A 13,988-nucleotide genomic window follows, 5' to 3' on the forward strand; every position below is an offset into this window, starting at 1 on the left:
AGTTAAAACAAACATTGGCACTATTTGTGTACTTTCAGCTAGAAATAAATAGCTCATAAATCTATAGCTAGCTATATATATTTGTATGCAAATATTTGTAATTTAAATATTTTTATGATGTACCAGAAAAGCCATTAACAGTTTATTTTTCCAGGGCTGACAGACTTCTCTCTAGTCTTCAAAAATTCCACTGCTCAAGATACAGCTTTAAATTGAAAGCGTAACTCAACATAAAGATAGACAGTGAAGTCTTGACCCTGTTGTTCCAGGATTTCTATGAAATCAGACAGACTACTTGTGTTACGGCTATTTTCACCTGTTTTTTTTTCTTTGATGTGTTTGTGAAGGACATGCATTTAGATATGTGTGTAATAAAAATCAGTGAAATGATACCGTATTATTGGGCCCTTCTTTGAAATTCAGTTTCTTTGATTCAAATAGCAGTAACACGTAGGCTAGAGAAGTTCAAAGAAGAGCCTTTGATCTTCCGAGGTGCGTGAAGAACAGTTACAGGGCACTTGCTCTCCCTACAGAGGTTACCCCTTCTCCAGACTTGTGCAGTGTCCAGGGCAGGTTTCTGTATGTGCAGTAGACAAATGTGCTTCTCAGAAAGGACAGTGGTAAAGCACACACTGTCCTGGTTATAATGCACCATCAACACCTTTTGAAGGCTCTTTTTTTGTGGACCCCAAGTCTACCTGGCATCTGCTTCCTGCAGGTTGGTGTGTGGTAGCAAAAGATGAAGATCGATTATTTGGGGTGGGTTTGTGCATTGTTGTGATACCTGTAAATGTGGATGGTGTCTATTTCTGTCTTTGAAACAGGATTCATGTTACCAGTGAGGGTATTTTTGTTCAAAACAAAAAAAGCTGAGCTAAGGGATGTGCATTGTATTATATATCCAACTAGAATTTTCCTGCCGTTTATTTAACTTCTACCCTTATTAAACTTCTACGCAGGCAATGAAAAAGAGATAGGAAAAAATGGACAAGAATTCAAGACATGTTTGCCTGTTGGAACTTTAGTGCTGCCATACTCCCTGGCTCTAACTTAGTATCTTTGCATGATGTTCTTTATGGACTTAATAGGGTATGCAAAGCATAAGCTTAAAACTGCTTTGGTCCTTTGGGCTTCTAGTAATGAAAAGTTTCAAAGCAACTTTGAAAAGGTCTGTCTGACAAAGTATATCTGTGTAAATGCTGGGATAAACCCTGGCTGGCAATATCAAGGGAATCTGCCATGAGTTCTAATGGAGAAGAATGGTTGAGGTGACATCCACCTTCACCTCAGATCTGCACAGAAAAACTTCTCTCGAACCATCTACACCATGAAGGAGCTGGAGGACAGGTATTCTGCATGCACAGCGTGGGAACACTTTGATTTTATTTCATAGACTCAATTCTTTGACAGAAAATGAAGTAAATGGTGTTCACACGCACTTACCTTGGCAATGTCCAATACTGTTTGTAAGAACTACCCATCTACTTCAGATTTTCTTAGTCTCCTGGGCAGATTGTGTTGCAAAAAAAAAGATGAAATCACTCTGAATATTATTTTCTTTATTATATTGTTTTGCATACTTGGACAAGAGGCTTTAAATCCCTGCAGTTCAGGTTGCCTAGAACGCAGCATTTTTATATGGTTAAAAAAAGTGTATGTGCAAAGGTGAATTGTTTGATTGAATGAAATGTGGCTTTATGATAATGCAATTGACTTAATTTATGAATGTTTTATATATCAACTGTTACTCTATTTGTTCAGATAAACTACTGGAAAACTGAATTTTCAGGAAAGTATTGAACAGTGCTTTTTTGTATTATTTATGAAGAAGTGACTGTTTTAAGCAGGAGTCCTACTTATTTCACAGAATGGTGATCGTATGAGGGTTAAAGGTAAAAAGGAAGCAGAAAAATGAAACCTGCTTGTAAATATCACCCAAACTAGGAACAGTGTCAACTGAAATGCTCAGTATGAACTGGTATCACCAGCTTTGCCTTCACTGGCATGTAGTCTCCTTTTCTCAGGTACCACCAGTCTTTAAGCTGGTTTGTGCTGAAGGGCTTTTTGCAAGATCTTTTCTAATTGTAGTTGTGGAACCTGCCTGGCCTGAGGATACTCCTGGTCTTCCATGGTTATGTCCAACCTGTGACACAAACATACATCCTTCTTGTGAATCTGAACACTTCAAAGCCTGCAACTATTGCCCCTCGGGTACAATCAGAGTTGGCCACTCTTTAAACTCTTACTCAAGTAGGGCATAGTGCAATATGTTTCTGTGATGCAGGGAATATGAATGCAATGCAAAATAATGTTAAAGAACCTTTAAATGGCTGTGATTCCTGAATGATGTATTTGAATAGGTGGATTATTGGATATCTGCAGTCAGAGCAGCTCCTAGCTTACATTTATTATTTTATTATTATGTATGTATTTATTATTTTATTATTATTATTTTAATATTGTGTATGGATGTCACAGATTAGTGTTTCTGAAACTTGTGTGCAGACTGAACATCATTTCTGATCTTCATTCTGTGTTTCTAGTCTGGGACTGTGAAGCTGACCAAGCCTGTGGCATTATGGACCCAGCAGGATGTCTGCAAATGGCTGAAGAAACATTGCCCTAATCAGTATCAGATCTACAGTGAGTCATTCAAACAGCACGACATAACTGGTAAAGTATGCACTATCAGAAATACTTTACTTACTTAAAACATGGCAAATTGTTTTACTTTGTTGTTAACAGATTGTGACTGTGTGCTGAGGGCTTCTTGTTGTGATTGTATGACTAGACAGTTGCTAGCTATAGAGTAAGGGGAGAATATACCAGCTTTTGTAGGATGTGGTAAGTCATTTCTCCATCTCTCTTAAAGATGAATTTCAGATTACTCAGGGTTAATATAATGAGGAAAGAAGTCAGTCTGTATGTGGGTAAGGGCCACACCCTGTTCATTCCAAATAAATATACCCTTCCCCATGGCCGTGACGTTAAGAAACATCTTATGAGGACAAATGAGTTTTTTTCATGGAGGTGTTTCACCTTGAGATTATTTTCTTAGAGTGCTTAACACATAAGATGGGAGGCAAACCCAGCTGAGCCTCTCCCTAGGTCTGAAGCAGGATCAGTACAGCAAGTTCTTTCTGACAGACCTTTGTCTAACTTTGCTCTGGACAATTGGCAATGGAGGAGATTTCTACATCTCTCTATTCCAGTATGTTACAGTCCTTAAAGTTTTTATTTTCCTAGTATCAATCTAAACCATTATTTCCAGCCAGTGAAACTGATTTCTGTCCCAGTCGTAACTCAAATACAAACAATCGTTCTTTCTTGCAGTCTTTCTATTGGATGGGGGCTTCCTACTTGTAAACCCTTTCATTGTCTAGTCTAAAAAACATTTGTTTGTTCTGTTATGGCTTGGGCCTCAAATACCTGCGGGACCTTCAGAACCTTGTGTCTTGTCTTAGAACCATATATTAAAAAACATAATTGTGTTTTATTTTCTTATTTACTTTAGAAGTTGATGCTGATTTTGTTATCTGCTTCACTTGTTAACTCCCACTCAGTTTAGTGCAGTGGTATATTAGCTGACCACTTAGAAGAGATGTCAGTTTAGCAGAATAACTGGATTAATATAAATACAGATGTAACTTGGGAGTTAAATAGCGTTTTGCTCGTATCTAGGCATTAATTAATCTGTAAAAAGTTTAATGTGGAACACCAATTTGTTCCGTGAAGTGGTGGCATTCAGCCATTTAATATCAAACAGAGATTTGAGTTTCACATACAAATCTCAGTCTTATCCATAACATAAGTGATGCTAAGTGATGCTATGTGATGTATGTCTCAATCTGTGTCTGTTTGTATACGTGTACTTGTGGTGTTTACATCGATTCCTGTAGATGTTCTTTCCTTCCTGGTAAAACTGAAGTGATTGCAAACATGTCAGACTAAACTACTGATATTTGTTTACTAAGTAGCCATGAATAGGGGTACACACATGTGAGAGGTATGGGTTTGCTAAGTGCTGAGTTCTAGTACATACCCACTGTGACCATTTCCTTTAAGTCATCAACTTTTGAATGCAGTCCACAGGAGTGTGGTTTGTGCCTCCACCCATGTGTACAGAGCTGACAGCATCCAGAATGCTACCAGAAAGAACTGAAGCTATTTTTCGTGTACTGTTTTACTATCGTATTCTGTTCATAAAATTAAGGCACCAAAACGGAGTTGAAAGGAAGAAAAAGTTGTTTTCATTTCAACATAAACATAGACGGAAACCTTGTAGTTTCAGTGTCGATGTGCAAAACTTAGGACTTTACAGACCTGTATGAAAAAGAAGAATCAAGATGAGTGTTTCACTTTACACAAAAGAGGTATAAGGACAATATTAGTACGTGTTAGAAAAGTAAGTCTGCAGGGAAGAAAATAACTTCAATTTACTGGCAATCAATGTTTGTACAGATTTTAGAGAAGTATATTGTGATAATATTATGAGTGAAATCAATAACTTGGGAAGATATTTCCAGTGCTGTGACTCCAATTATTTGAAATCTAATAAGGGGATAGAACAGTGGATTTGTGCCTCAAAAAAAGTGAAAGGAGCATGAAAGGAGCATGGAAAGTAATGGATTAAGCCAAGGTCATGTAACTGTTTCCAGATATGGCTATGGAAAGGTGATGTGATTGTTGAAAATTTCTCAGGAATTGAAGTGACTTTACAGGTTGCTTTGATATGGAAAAATATGATGGAAAAGAACTTGAAGAAAGTGACATGAAAAGGATATTTAAACTTTATTTGAAGATCAAATCTAAGACATGGTCATCAGCCAGGAAAGTAGTCCTGGGCAAACATATCTAGCAATTATTAACCAGGTGTTGAGAAGTGTGGCATTTTTATATGGGACGCTGTGTGGAGACCTTATAGCAGCCTTCCAATATCTGAAAGGGGCCTACAAGGATACTGGAAAGGGGCTCTTCATCAGGGACTGCAGTGATAGGGCAAGGGGGAATGGGTTTAAATGGAACAGAGGAAGTTCAGGTTAGATATAAGGAGGAAGTTCTTTACTGTGAGGGTGGTGAGGCACTGGAATGGGTTGCCCAAGGAAGTTGTGAATGCTCCATCCCTGGCAGTGTTCAAGGCCAGGTTGGACAGAGCCTTGAGCGACATGGTCTGGTGTGAGGTGTCCCTGCCCATGGAGGCAGGGTTGGAACTGGATGATTTTAAGGTCCTTTCCAACCCAAACTATTCTATGATTTGTTGGAACAATGGAAGGAAGGAAAGAAACCCTGCTTCACCTCTTTTTTTAATGCAGTGTTTCCCAGTGTGCTGATGTCTTCAATGCATGAGGTTTTAATGCTATGATCATTAAATAAACCTTATTCTGTCAAAGTAATACCCAAGAGGTACCTTGGTCCAAGAGGAGGAATTTGAGAGGAATTTGATAGTCCTTGAAAGGACTCAAGCCTTTTTAAATTAAACTTTTAAAGAGGAAAGGAACAGGACTCAAGGAAACCTCTTTTTAGTTTTAGACGGATCCACAACTTCTGCATATTCATTAAATACCAAATGGCACCTTGGAAAATTAAATATGAACTGCCACTGAAAACCTTCTCCAAATAGCCTTAAAATCAGACTAACTCTATAACCTCTAAAGTTGCTTGCATTAAATCAGCATTAAAGATGCTTCCATTAAATCAACTCTGTTGACATATATTTTTTATGAAATTCATATAAAAAGTTGCTTTTAAATCCGAATTGGATTTTTTTTTTTTTTTCACTTCACTAATATCTTTGCAGGTGTTAGGGGTTCATCATATCAGCTGAAATGTTCATGTTATTGAGCATGTCAGAGTAGGGATGGTCTCATGGTTTAAGATACTACACTGGAATCTGGAGAAATCTTGGCTCTGTTTCAGGTTATTCTGATATTCTTAGGATGCACACTGAATCCTCAGGTCTAAGTTACTCTCTCCATAGAGAGAAAGGGATTCTTTTTCTTACCAAAGCATTGCCAGAGAGTTTTCTGATTTCCAGGATATATATTTAGTTTAATTATGATCTTTGTTTCATTGAACTCAGCTGAGTTTTGTGCTGCAACCAATGCAGTGACATGGGGATGAAAGCTGTGCAGTAGAGCGCAAGAGGCCTGGGTTTCATTCCTACCTCTGAGGCAGCAAGGGTGACCAAAACCAGGAGGCTTTGTTCATCATGTTGTGACCTCTTGATAGCGTTCATCTTCCTCATACATGTTTTGGCATCTGTACAACAGAGATGAAGATGTGATGTGTGTATAAAGGATGTTGTTTGAGCCAGGTAAGTCTTCTTGTTAACAGGTCCATTTCATTTGGAACAACTGCTTGCTTCCCAATCCCTCCCTTGACAAGTAATTCCAACTTCATTATTCTTCATCCTTCCATTACTGATGAGTATCACATTGATCCAATACATCCCTCATGCCAGTGACACAGCACACCTAATATGAGGTCTGATGCAAGAAGCAAAATGAGTTCTTCTGTAAGATGATCTCCATAGGTGTGCAGCCCAGTGTCTACCCCGCTCTGTGTTATCTGACCCAGGGTCCTCCAGAGTCTTCTGACAAATCCTACAGGGCAGAAGACTACACACACTGGCACCTTTCCTTAACTTATTTTATTGGACTTTGTCCCTTATAAGCTGGTCACAGCCTGCTCTCTTGGTTGGTTGTTGTTGGTAGAGGACTGGTTTTATGAGCAAGTGTAGGATTAGTACCAAGTGAAGAAGGTCCTGGGTCAGGGCAAGGTATCGTAAGAAGTACTTTAGCCTCCTTTAAAACATTATTAACGTTTTAATTACCACATTTTTCTCTGTTTGGTCTCAAACCTGTAGCAAGTTTTAAGCATTCCACAGCACTGCCGTATGTCTGAGAAAGCATCTGATTTATTCACAGAAGAAGAGGTTTTTAGTAGAAACAGAAAGGAACCTTCATTGTGTCCAAATGGAGGGTATTTACGATAAAATATTAGTTGACTTCCTTGTTTTTCATTTGACAGTGCTTTTCAGCACAATAGATCTCTCCTGCCAAGCAGTGTTCATCTGATAGTGATATTGTAGAAGCAATTTCCATCTCTAGCCATCTCTGTGAAGCCCTTTCCTTCTCCATGGTGCAAAGCTTAAGACAGCCTTGCCCACAGTCCTTATTGATGCCATTTTCCCCTCCTTTTTCTGTGAGATCTTAACAGCAGTGTTGGTTGGTGGGCTGTCAGATGAATCCTGACTACATCCATCTGGTGTTTAAAATCAAAATAAAATCACTGTTTCACCCTGGAGAGAGCTTTTATTCTGCTGCCTGGGTAAGGTCAGACTTACTTGCAGCATTCTTTGTGGAGCTCTGCTGCTCGTGTTGGAAAATGTGAGTGACTAAAGAGTTTTCCCTGTTTCATACTTGGCTGCTCTTAATTTTTAACATGTGGAACATATCAAAGAGAGATGGGTGTTGGGATAAGGCTCCTGTTTGCATAATACGTGTCAACTCTTCTTTCTGCACAGAAAATAGTACCAGAAATATAATGAATATAATATCAGTAATGTAAGGAATGTAATATAATGGATGTGTTTATATAACATGGAAGTGAAAGAAGTTAGAACAGCCAAATAGTTGGAAAGTGGAAATCTAATTTTCATTATTCAACCCCTTATTGATAAAGAAAATTTTCCATTAAAGTAATCTCTTGTGTTTTGGGAATGGTTCCTGGGTCTGGCTTTGCAGTCAGATTATAGCTCAGGCAGTATGTAGTGAAATTCCACAACAACAGGCAAAACTGTAATGGCTCATGAGAGACCTGGTATGACCAGGCCAGGCTCATCTGCAGTTGAGAAGGGGATAATGAAACACTTGAATACATCATGGAAGTTGTAACTTAAGTATCAACATAGTTGATAATTTTCAGATAAATTGGCTTTTGATAATCTGTGGAAGAATGACATCTCTTTTATGTTGTTTCATGTTTGTAAATCTGGAACAGGAGAATGTTTTCTAACTAGCTGCCATGACATCCACCCCTGACAGTGTTCAAGGCCAGGTCGGATGGAGTCTTGGGTGACATGGTTTAGTGTGAGGTGTCCCTGCCCATGGCAGGGGGGTTGGAACTGGATGATCTTAAGGTCCTCTCCAACCCTAACTATTCTATTCTATGATTCTATGACAATCTTCATTGCTCTTCATTGCTAAACCAAGTTGCTGCTTGTGTATAGGAGAAGTAGGCCCTGTGTGCATAAGAAGAAATCAAGTCAATTAGTCGTGCAGTGGAGCCATCTTCTGTGCACAAACCAGCGGGGAGTGTCTAATGCCATTATTTGTTACATAAAAGCCTTTGGGGAAGAAGTGATATTATTATCTGTTTAATAGGGTGGGGAAACTGCTGAAGGGTGATTGAGGCATTTTTGGCCTTGCTTGCCAATGACATATCAATGTTATTGCCTTTATATTGACTAAATTCAGAATGAACAGTTTCCATGCTTCTGGTCCATTCTCAGTGTGAGATCTGCTGTGCAAGTAGCTGATGAATGTTTTAGGCTGTTTCCTGGTTTCCTGGGTATTTCTTGGGTCTGGTTGCTTTTCCTTGGTATGCTCTCTCCACTTGTAACTACCTGGCAGGATCTCTCATGGTTTCAATAAATGATTGCTCTACAGCATACTTAGAAGTGAATTGCACTCTGGTTGCCTCTTTTTCTTTACTCCGTTGCTATATAAGAATTCAGTAAGAGCCATGGTAGCCAGATTTGCTGTAGCTTTTACTCCTACCTGATGTATCACATAGAATCCAAATTATCTTTGAACTGAGAAGTATAATTCCTGTCCTTTAGCTTCAGATTTGAAATTCTCTGTCAGCTTAGCTTAGATAAGTTATTTTGTACCCTTAGAGTGTGGGTATTTAGGTGGCAGGAGGAAAAGGTATATTGCTCTTTATTTGAAGCAGTGTATACTTGCTTCTCAGTACTTACTCCTCAAGTGCTGTCAGATGTTCAGGAATTAATGTTTCATAATTATATGCAATGATAATTGGATTATTACTTCCCTCTAACACAAGGGTTTTTTCATTTTTAATTTAATCTTGTTCTATTTATTTTAGTCAACTTTCCCTCACTAGAGATTGTATCATCTCTTACCCTTCTCCTTGAAAAGATCTTTGTTGTTCAGTCTTTGTAGACCTCATCCACTGTGTTCTCTACAAATGTTCTCTACTGATTCACATCAGTATCGTGTAAAATTCACTCCTGGAACCTCTCCCTGTGGCAGCCAGTTTCAAAATCAATTTCTGTTTCTTATTCGGAGGGAGCTAAAAATGTGAATTAGGATAAGATACGGAAAACTGTATCAAATACATTAGCAAAGCCTATTTCAGGAATTCTCAAACCATATTGTAAAGCTCTGTGATATTTCCTAGTTTGCTGATAAGGCTGCACAGTGTATCTACAAGAAGAACAGCACACTGATTGTGATCCACAGACAGCCGAAAAGCTTAGGAGCTACTGACTTAGCCTTTGGGTGCGTACCCTCCCTATCTTAGGGGACTTAGGTAACCAAGTGAGATTTGTAAGACCAAGGGTAAGAGTAAATTGCTGAAGTGATCAACGGAAGGGTGAAGGATGCCTCCAAACAGAAGAATTTAGTGGACTTAATACAGCAAAGAGAAGATGTTACGAAAACACCCTTTTGTGTTCACTCTGTTTCCTTTGCTTACCCTATTTCGTGACCCATCACGTGTTCTTTCTGAAGCATGCTTTTTATCAACTATTTCTTCCTTAGCTGCTTTACAGGGGTATTGATCACTTCAATAATAGTTCTAACATTTTGCCAAATACTCTGCCCTCTCATTTCATTTCTCAGGAAGTTCTTTTTCTACAGGTTTTTAGAACCATCACCAACTGTTCGTGATTACATTATTACTTTGCCATGTTCCTTGATCGATCCCTAGGCTGTGTGATCCTGTTATATAGGGGCTATGCAGGGTGAAGCACTACTGTTACTTGGACCACCTCCAAGGAACAGCTTGAAGCCATAGGATGCAGGATTGTTAACCCTGATGGCACTTAATTCCTATTTTTTATTTCCCTGCTTGATTAATACTGATGAACTACTTCAGTATGGTCCAGAGCAGCCTGGAGGCTTTCCACTTAAAGGGTGGAATCCTTAGTTCAGAAGTAGCCATTGAATATTGGCTTTCTATTATTTGTGCTGATTCCAAGTACTGTGCCCTGACCAAAGTCTCATTAAGCTGGAATTGTGTTGTTTTTTTAAAACTGCTGTATGTAGTGAGTCTGGAACTTATTTTTTCAGCTTGGTTAAACTGTTGGGATCTCATTTCCTACCAAATCAGGCTTTCCTGCAGCACTCCTGGTGGGAACCAGGACAAAAATGGAGGTATTGGAGAGTGTCCCTTCAGATTACTTGTGCTGTTGTCTGGAAAGGGGTATCTGTCGTCTTTGCTGTGCGGACATGAAGTCAGGTTTTATGGCTCAGTTGTAGGTAAGGAAACTAGATGGGGAAAATTTCAGTGATTAAATGGAAGAGTTGTTAGAGGACCTCGCAATTCTTCACTTTGAAGAAGTGAATTAATTTGCTGCTTAGTGGGTGTTTGTGATACCAGTAAGCAGCTAGAGCTGAGTCTTTTTATTTCAGCTTGTTACTTGCCAGCATGTGCTATTCATGATACGGGGATTTAGTCTCAGTGTAATCTTATAATTATTTGGCAGTGTTCCCCAGTCTAATAATGCAGCTAACCTGATGGTGAAACATAGAAGGGAAACTCTCCTGAAATGTGAACCTGGAGGAAGCCACAGCTGAGTGTTACTTCTGGTTTGTGACACAAACAAGGGAGTGCATGTTCAATCTCTCTGATCCAGTCGGTCTGCGACTTGTGTTCCTTCTCTCTCCTCCAGCTCTCACTATTGTCTAATCAATCCCCTGCCACTCTTCCCAAGCCAGACATCCTCCAGTTCTGCTGTGATTCCAGCTTCTTTGCAGTCAAATCCACTCTTGCACAAATGGATTAACGCCTCTCCAAAGTGTTGCCCTCTGTCAGGTCCCCACGTTCTCAGGTGCTTTCTGCTTTCCCTCTCCGAGAGCTGGGCTCGTCCTGTGCGGGTGCCCTGAGCTACCCCACTGTCGCTGAGCGAGGCACACAGGCTGCAGCTCCCCCGTGCCTCCGGGACGGTGTTTAGAAAGAACTGGAAATGCGCTTGGGGAAACTGCGGGTGTCCCTTCCACCTGTTCCGCCTGTTTCAGCCTGCACCGCAGCTCGGCTGCGCCGTTGGGTGCGGCGCGGCGCGGCTCCGCGGGGGGGCGCTGGCGCACCGGACACCGCCCTCAGTGCGAGCGGCGCAGGGCTGGACCCAGCCGTTCGCTGTGAGCCCGGGTTGTAGCAGCCCCTCCAAGTTCCTGCAGGGGCTTACCCCGGCAGAGCAGCAGCGTGTGTGTGATCGGTGGCGACTGCGCTCGGGAGCGTGTAAGGCAAGCCAGCCCTTACCCCCAGCTTTCAGTCCCTTCATTAGCATGTCATAGAACCATAAAATAGTTTGGGGTGGAAGGCACCTCAAAGATCATTCAGTTCCAACCCCTCTGCCACGGGCAGGGACGCCTCACACTAGACCAGGGTGCTCAAAAGCCCCATCTAGCCTGGCCCCAGACACTTCCAGGGAGGTCCCGAATTTTTTCATGTCCCTGTGAAAATGATTCTAGTTTTGGAAATAGCCTAGCCACGTGAGCCTTTTAAAGAAAGCAAAGGGACCAGAGGAAAAAGCACTGCTTTCTTCCCTACCTCCCCCATATTATAATAAAAATAAAACCCAAAGCTGCTTTCTTTTTTTTAACAGCTCTAGTGCTAAAACAGCTGGCCTCTGAAAGTCAAGGTTTGCCGGAGCAATAGCCTTCAGTAAGGAAAGAAGTGCCTTTCAGTGCTCCAGTGAAAATTGTTTGATTTGATATAGTTAATTGAACAGGTTGAAAGTCTGACAGGGTCTGGTACAGTGCACTTGACACTGAGCTTTATCCTTGTTATCATAGAACGCACAGCGGAGGGAAGTCACAAATACCTGGCTCTTTTAGTAAAGATATAAGGACCCAGCTCCAGCATTTTCCTCGGAATTCAGTGGAAGGAGCTCTTCGAACAACAACAGCAACAAAAAAGGCTGGATTCTGTGCAGCCCTTACTGTGTTCAGGAATTGATTTTTCAGCCCTTCACCCACCAAGGATCTGCACACCCTGGGAAGTGTTTATCTGACTCCTCATATCCTAGAGGTGATCAGCACTTAGTTAATGCAGGAGATGGCTTCCTGTCCTGTGTGTAGGCAGAAGAATTGCTTGCTACTGAAAAAGGGGAATCCACTGTGAGAAACTTCTGTCCTTTGATACTGGAGGAAGGGAAGTTTAACCCCATTTTTTCAAAGGTGAGAAAAAGGAAGACCCAGGGAGCCGCAACCCAGACAGTGGCTCCTTGGTGCCCAGGAACATCATGGAGCAGATCCTGCTGGAAAATATGCTAAGGCGCATGGACAGTAAGGGAGGTGATTGGTGAGAGCCAACATGGCTTCACTGAGGGCTAATCATGCCTGACCAATGATTCTGTGACTTTTTTATCCATGAAGAGAAGCCCTACACATACAGAAGTGAGCCTAGACACACAAAATATAGGAACCTAATAAGCCATTTTGGTCTGAAACAAGGATATGTAGATTAATTCATGAACCTTTTTAGCAAAGTGCACTAAAGGTGTGACTCCTTCAAAAACCCCAGCAAAATACAGTCTTCCCTCCCCTGAGGTTTCATTAACCTTTGGGAATCCCGAAGTACTTATCAGAGGCAAACTCTGTTATATAGCAATCAACATGAAGTGGTTAACCTCTCATAAAACTTGGGGGACTCTTGTTCTAATGGGTTCTTGTTAACTACAGCTACAATCTGACATAATTCAATATGTGAACACGTACATTTGAGGGCTGTGTTGCTGCTGAAAATCAGGTGCTCTGTACTTACTGTGCTTCAGTGGCTGCTATTACAGCCTGCTGTGCGTTTTAGTCTTTCAGGACTACATTGCTGCATATTTACAGCAGAAGTGGGGTTAAAGGATTAAAAAACCTGAAACAAAGCCCTGAAAAAAAACCAAACCAAATTCAAGCATATCATCTATTACACAGGAGTCTTCAGAACCTCGGGAGCCTGCACCTTAGGCTGTGCAGACCTCACCCTGTTCCCCAGCAGCTCAGCTGGAAGCACAGTGTTATTCCTGCCCACCGGGTTGGTAAGAGAAGCCTCCAAGTTCCACAGACAAAAATGCTGCTGCTTAATCACTGACTAAAAAAAATCCAAAATGCTCCCCCAAGGGAAATCTGACGGTTTGTTCTGTTTTGTGAAATGCTGAACAATGATCCCTTGAGGAAATGTGTATCTTTTGTCAGTGTGCCATGTATTTGAGACAATCCGTCAGTGTAATCCCAGTCCTGTCAACTGTGGTGACAGGGCACCTGCATTGCGCAGGGCCTGGTGACGTTGTGCTGTGATTAGAGGGAGGTCTTTTACAGATGCCTGTGATCCCCCAAACAAGTTTACATGTATAAACCCCAGTCACTTTCTCTGCAGGTTCTGTTGGGTGCGGTGAATTGCAGAATTGAGGTTACTTACCTGTTCACAGGTTAAAATCATCCAGTCCTGGAGTTATTTAGGTTGGAAGGGTCCTTTTGAGATCAGTCCAACCCCCTGCTCAAGCAGGGTCAGCCAGAACAGGTTGTCCAGGACCATATCCAGTTGGGTTTTGAGTACTGGTGTTCTATTTAGTCAAAGTTTTCCTTGACTGTTATGTTCAAAGTACACTTTTTAATGTTTGCTTTGCATAGGTTATGTAGATTTTATTTTGCAGGACATGTTTGTGGTCTAAATATAACAAACAGATCAGAACCTGAAGATGGATTAATAAGATTACTTAAAAAATGGTGCCAAATGTTGAATAATCCCAA

General features: G+C 40.9%; 1 protein-coding gene across 6 annotated transcripts in view; it reads left to right on the forward strand.

The window, feature by feature from the left end:
• The window catches only part of SAMD12 (sterile alpha motif domain containing 12), a 170,085-nt gene that overhangs the window by 40,962 nt on the left and 115,135 nt on the right, over nt 1-13,988 (forward strand). For all 6 annotated transcript variants that reach the window (XM_062627126.1, XM_062627127.1, XM_062627130.1 and 3 more), the window contains one exon: nt 2,544-2,673. In XM_062627126.1, the coding sequence (XP_062483110.1) occupies nt 2,544-2,673 (130 nt within the window). The remainder of the gene's footprint in view (nt 1-2,543; nt 2,674-13,988) is intronic.

This window comes from Pezoporus occidentalis, unplaced genomic scaffold (assembly GCF_034315485.1).
Source record: "Pezoporus occidentalis ecotype Australia unplaced genomic scaffold, CSIRO_AGI_Poc_V1 ctg3, whole genome shotgun sequence".
Taxonomy (NCBI): Eukaryota; Metazoa; Chordata; class Aves; order Psittaciformes; family Psittacidae; genus Pezoporus; species Pezoporus occidentalis.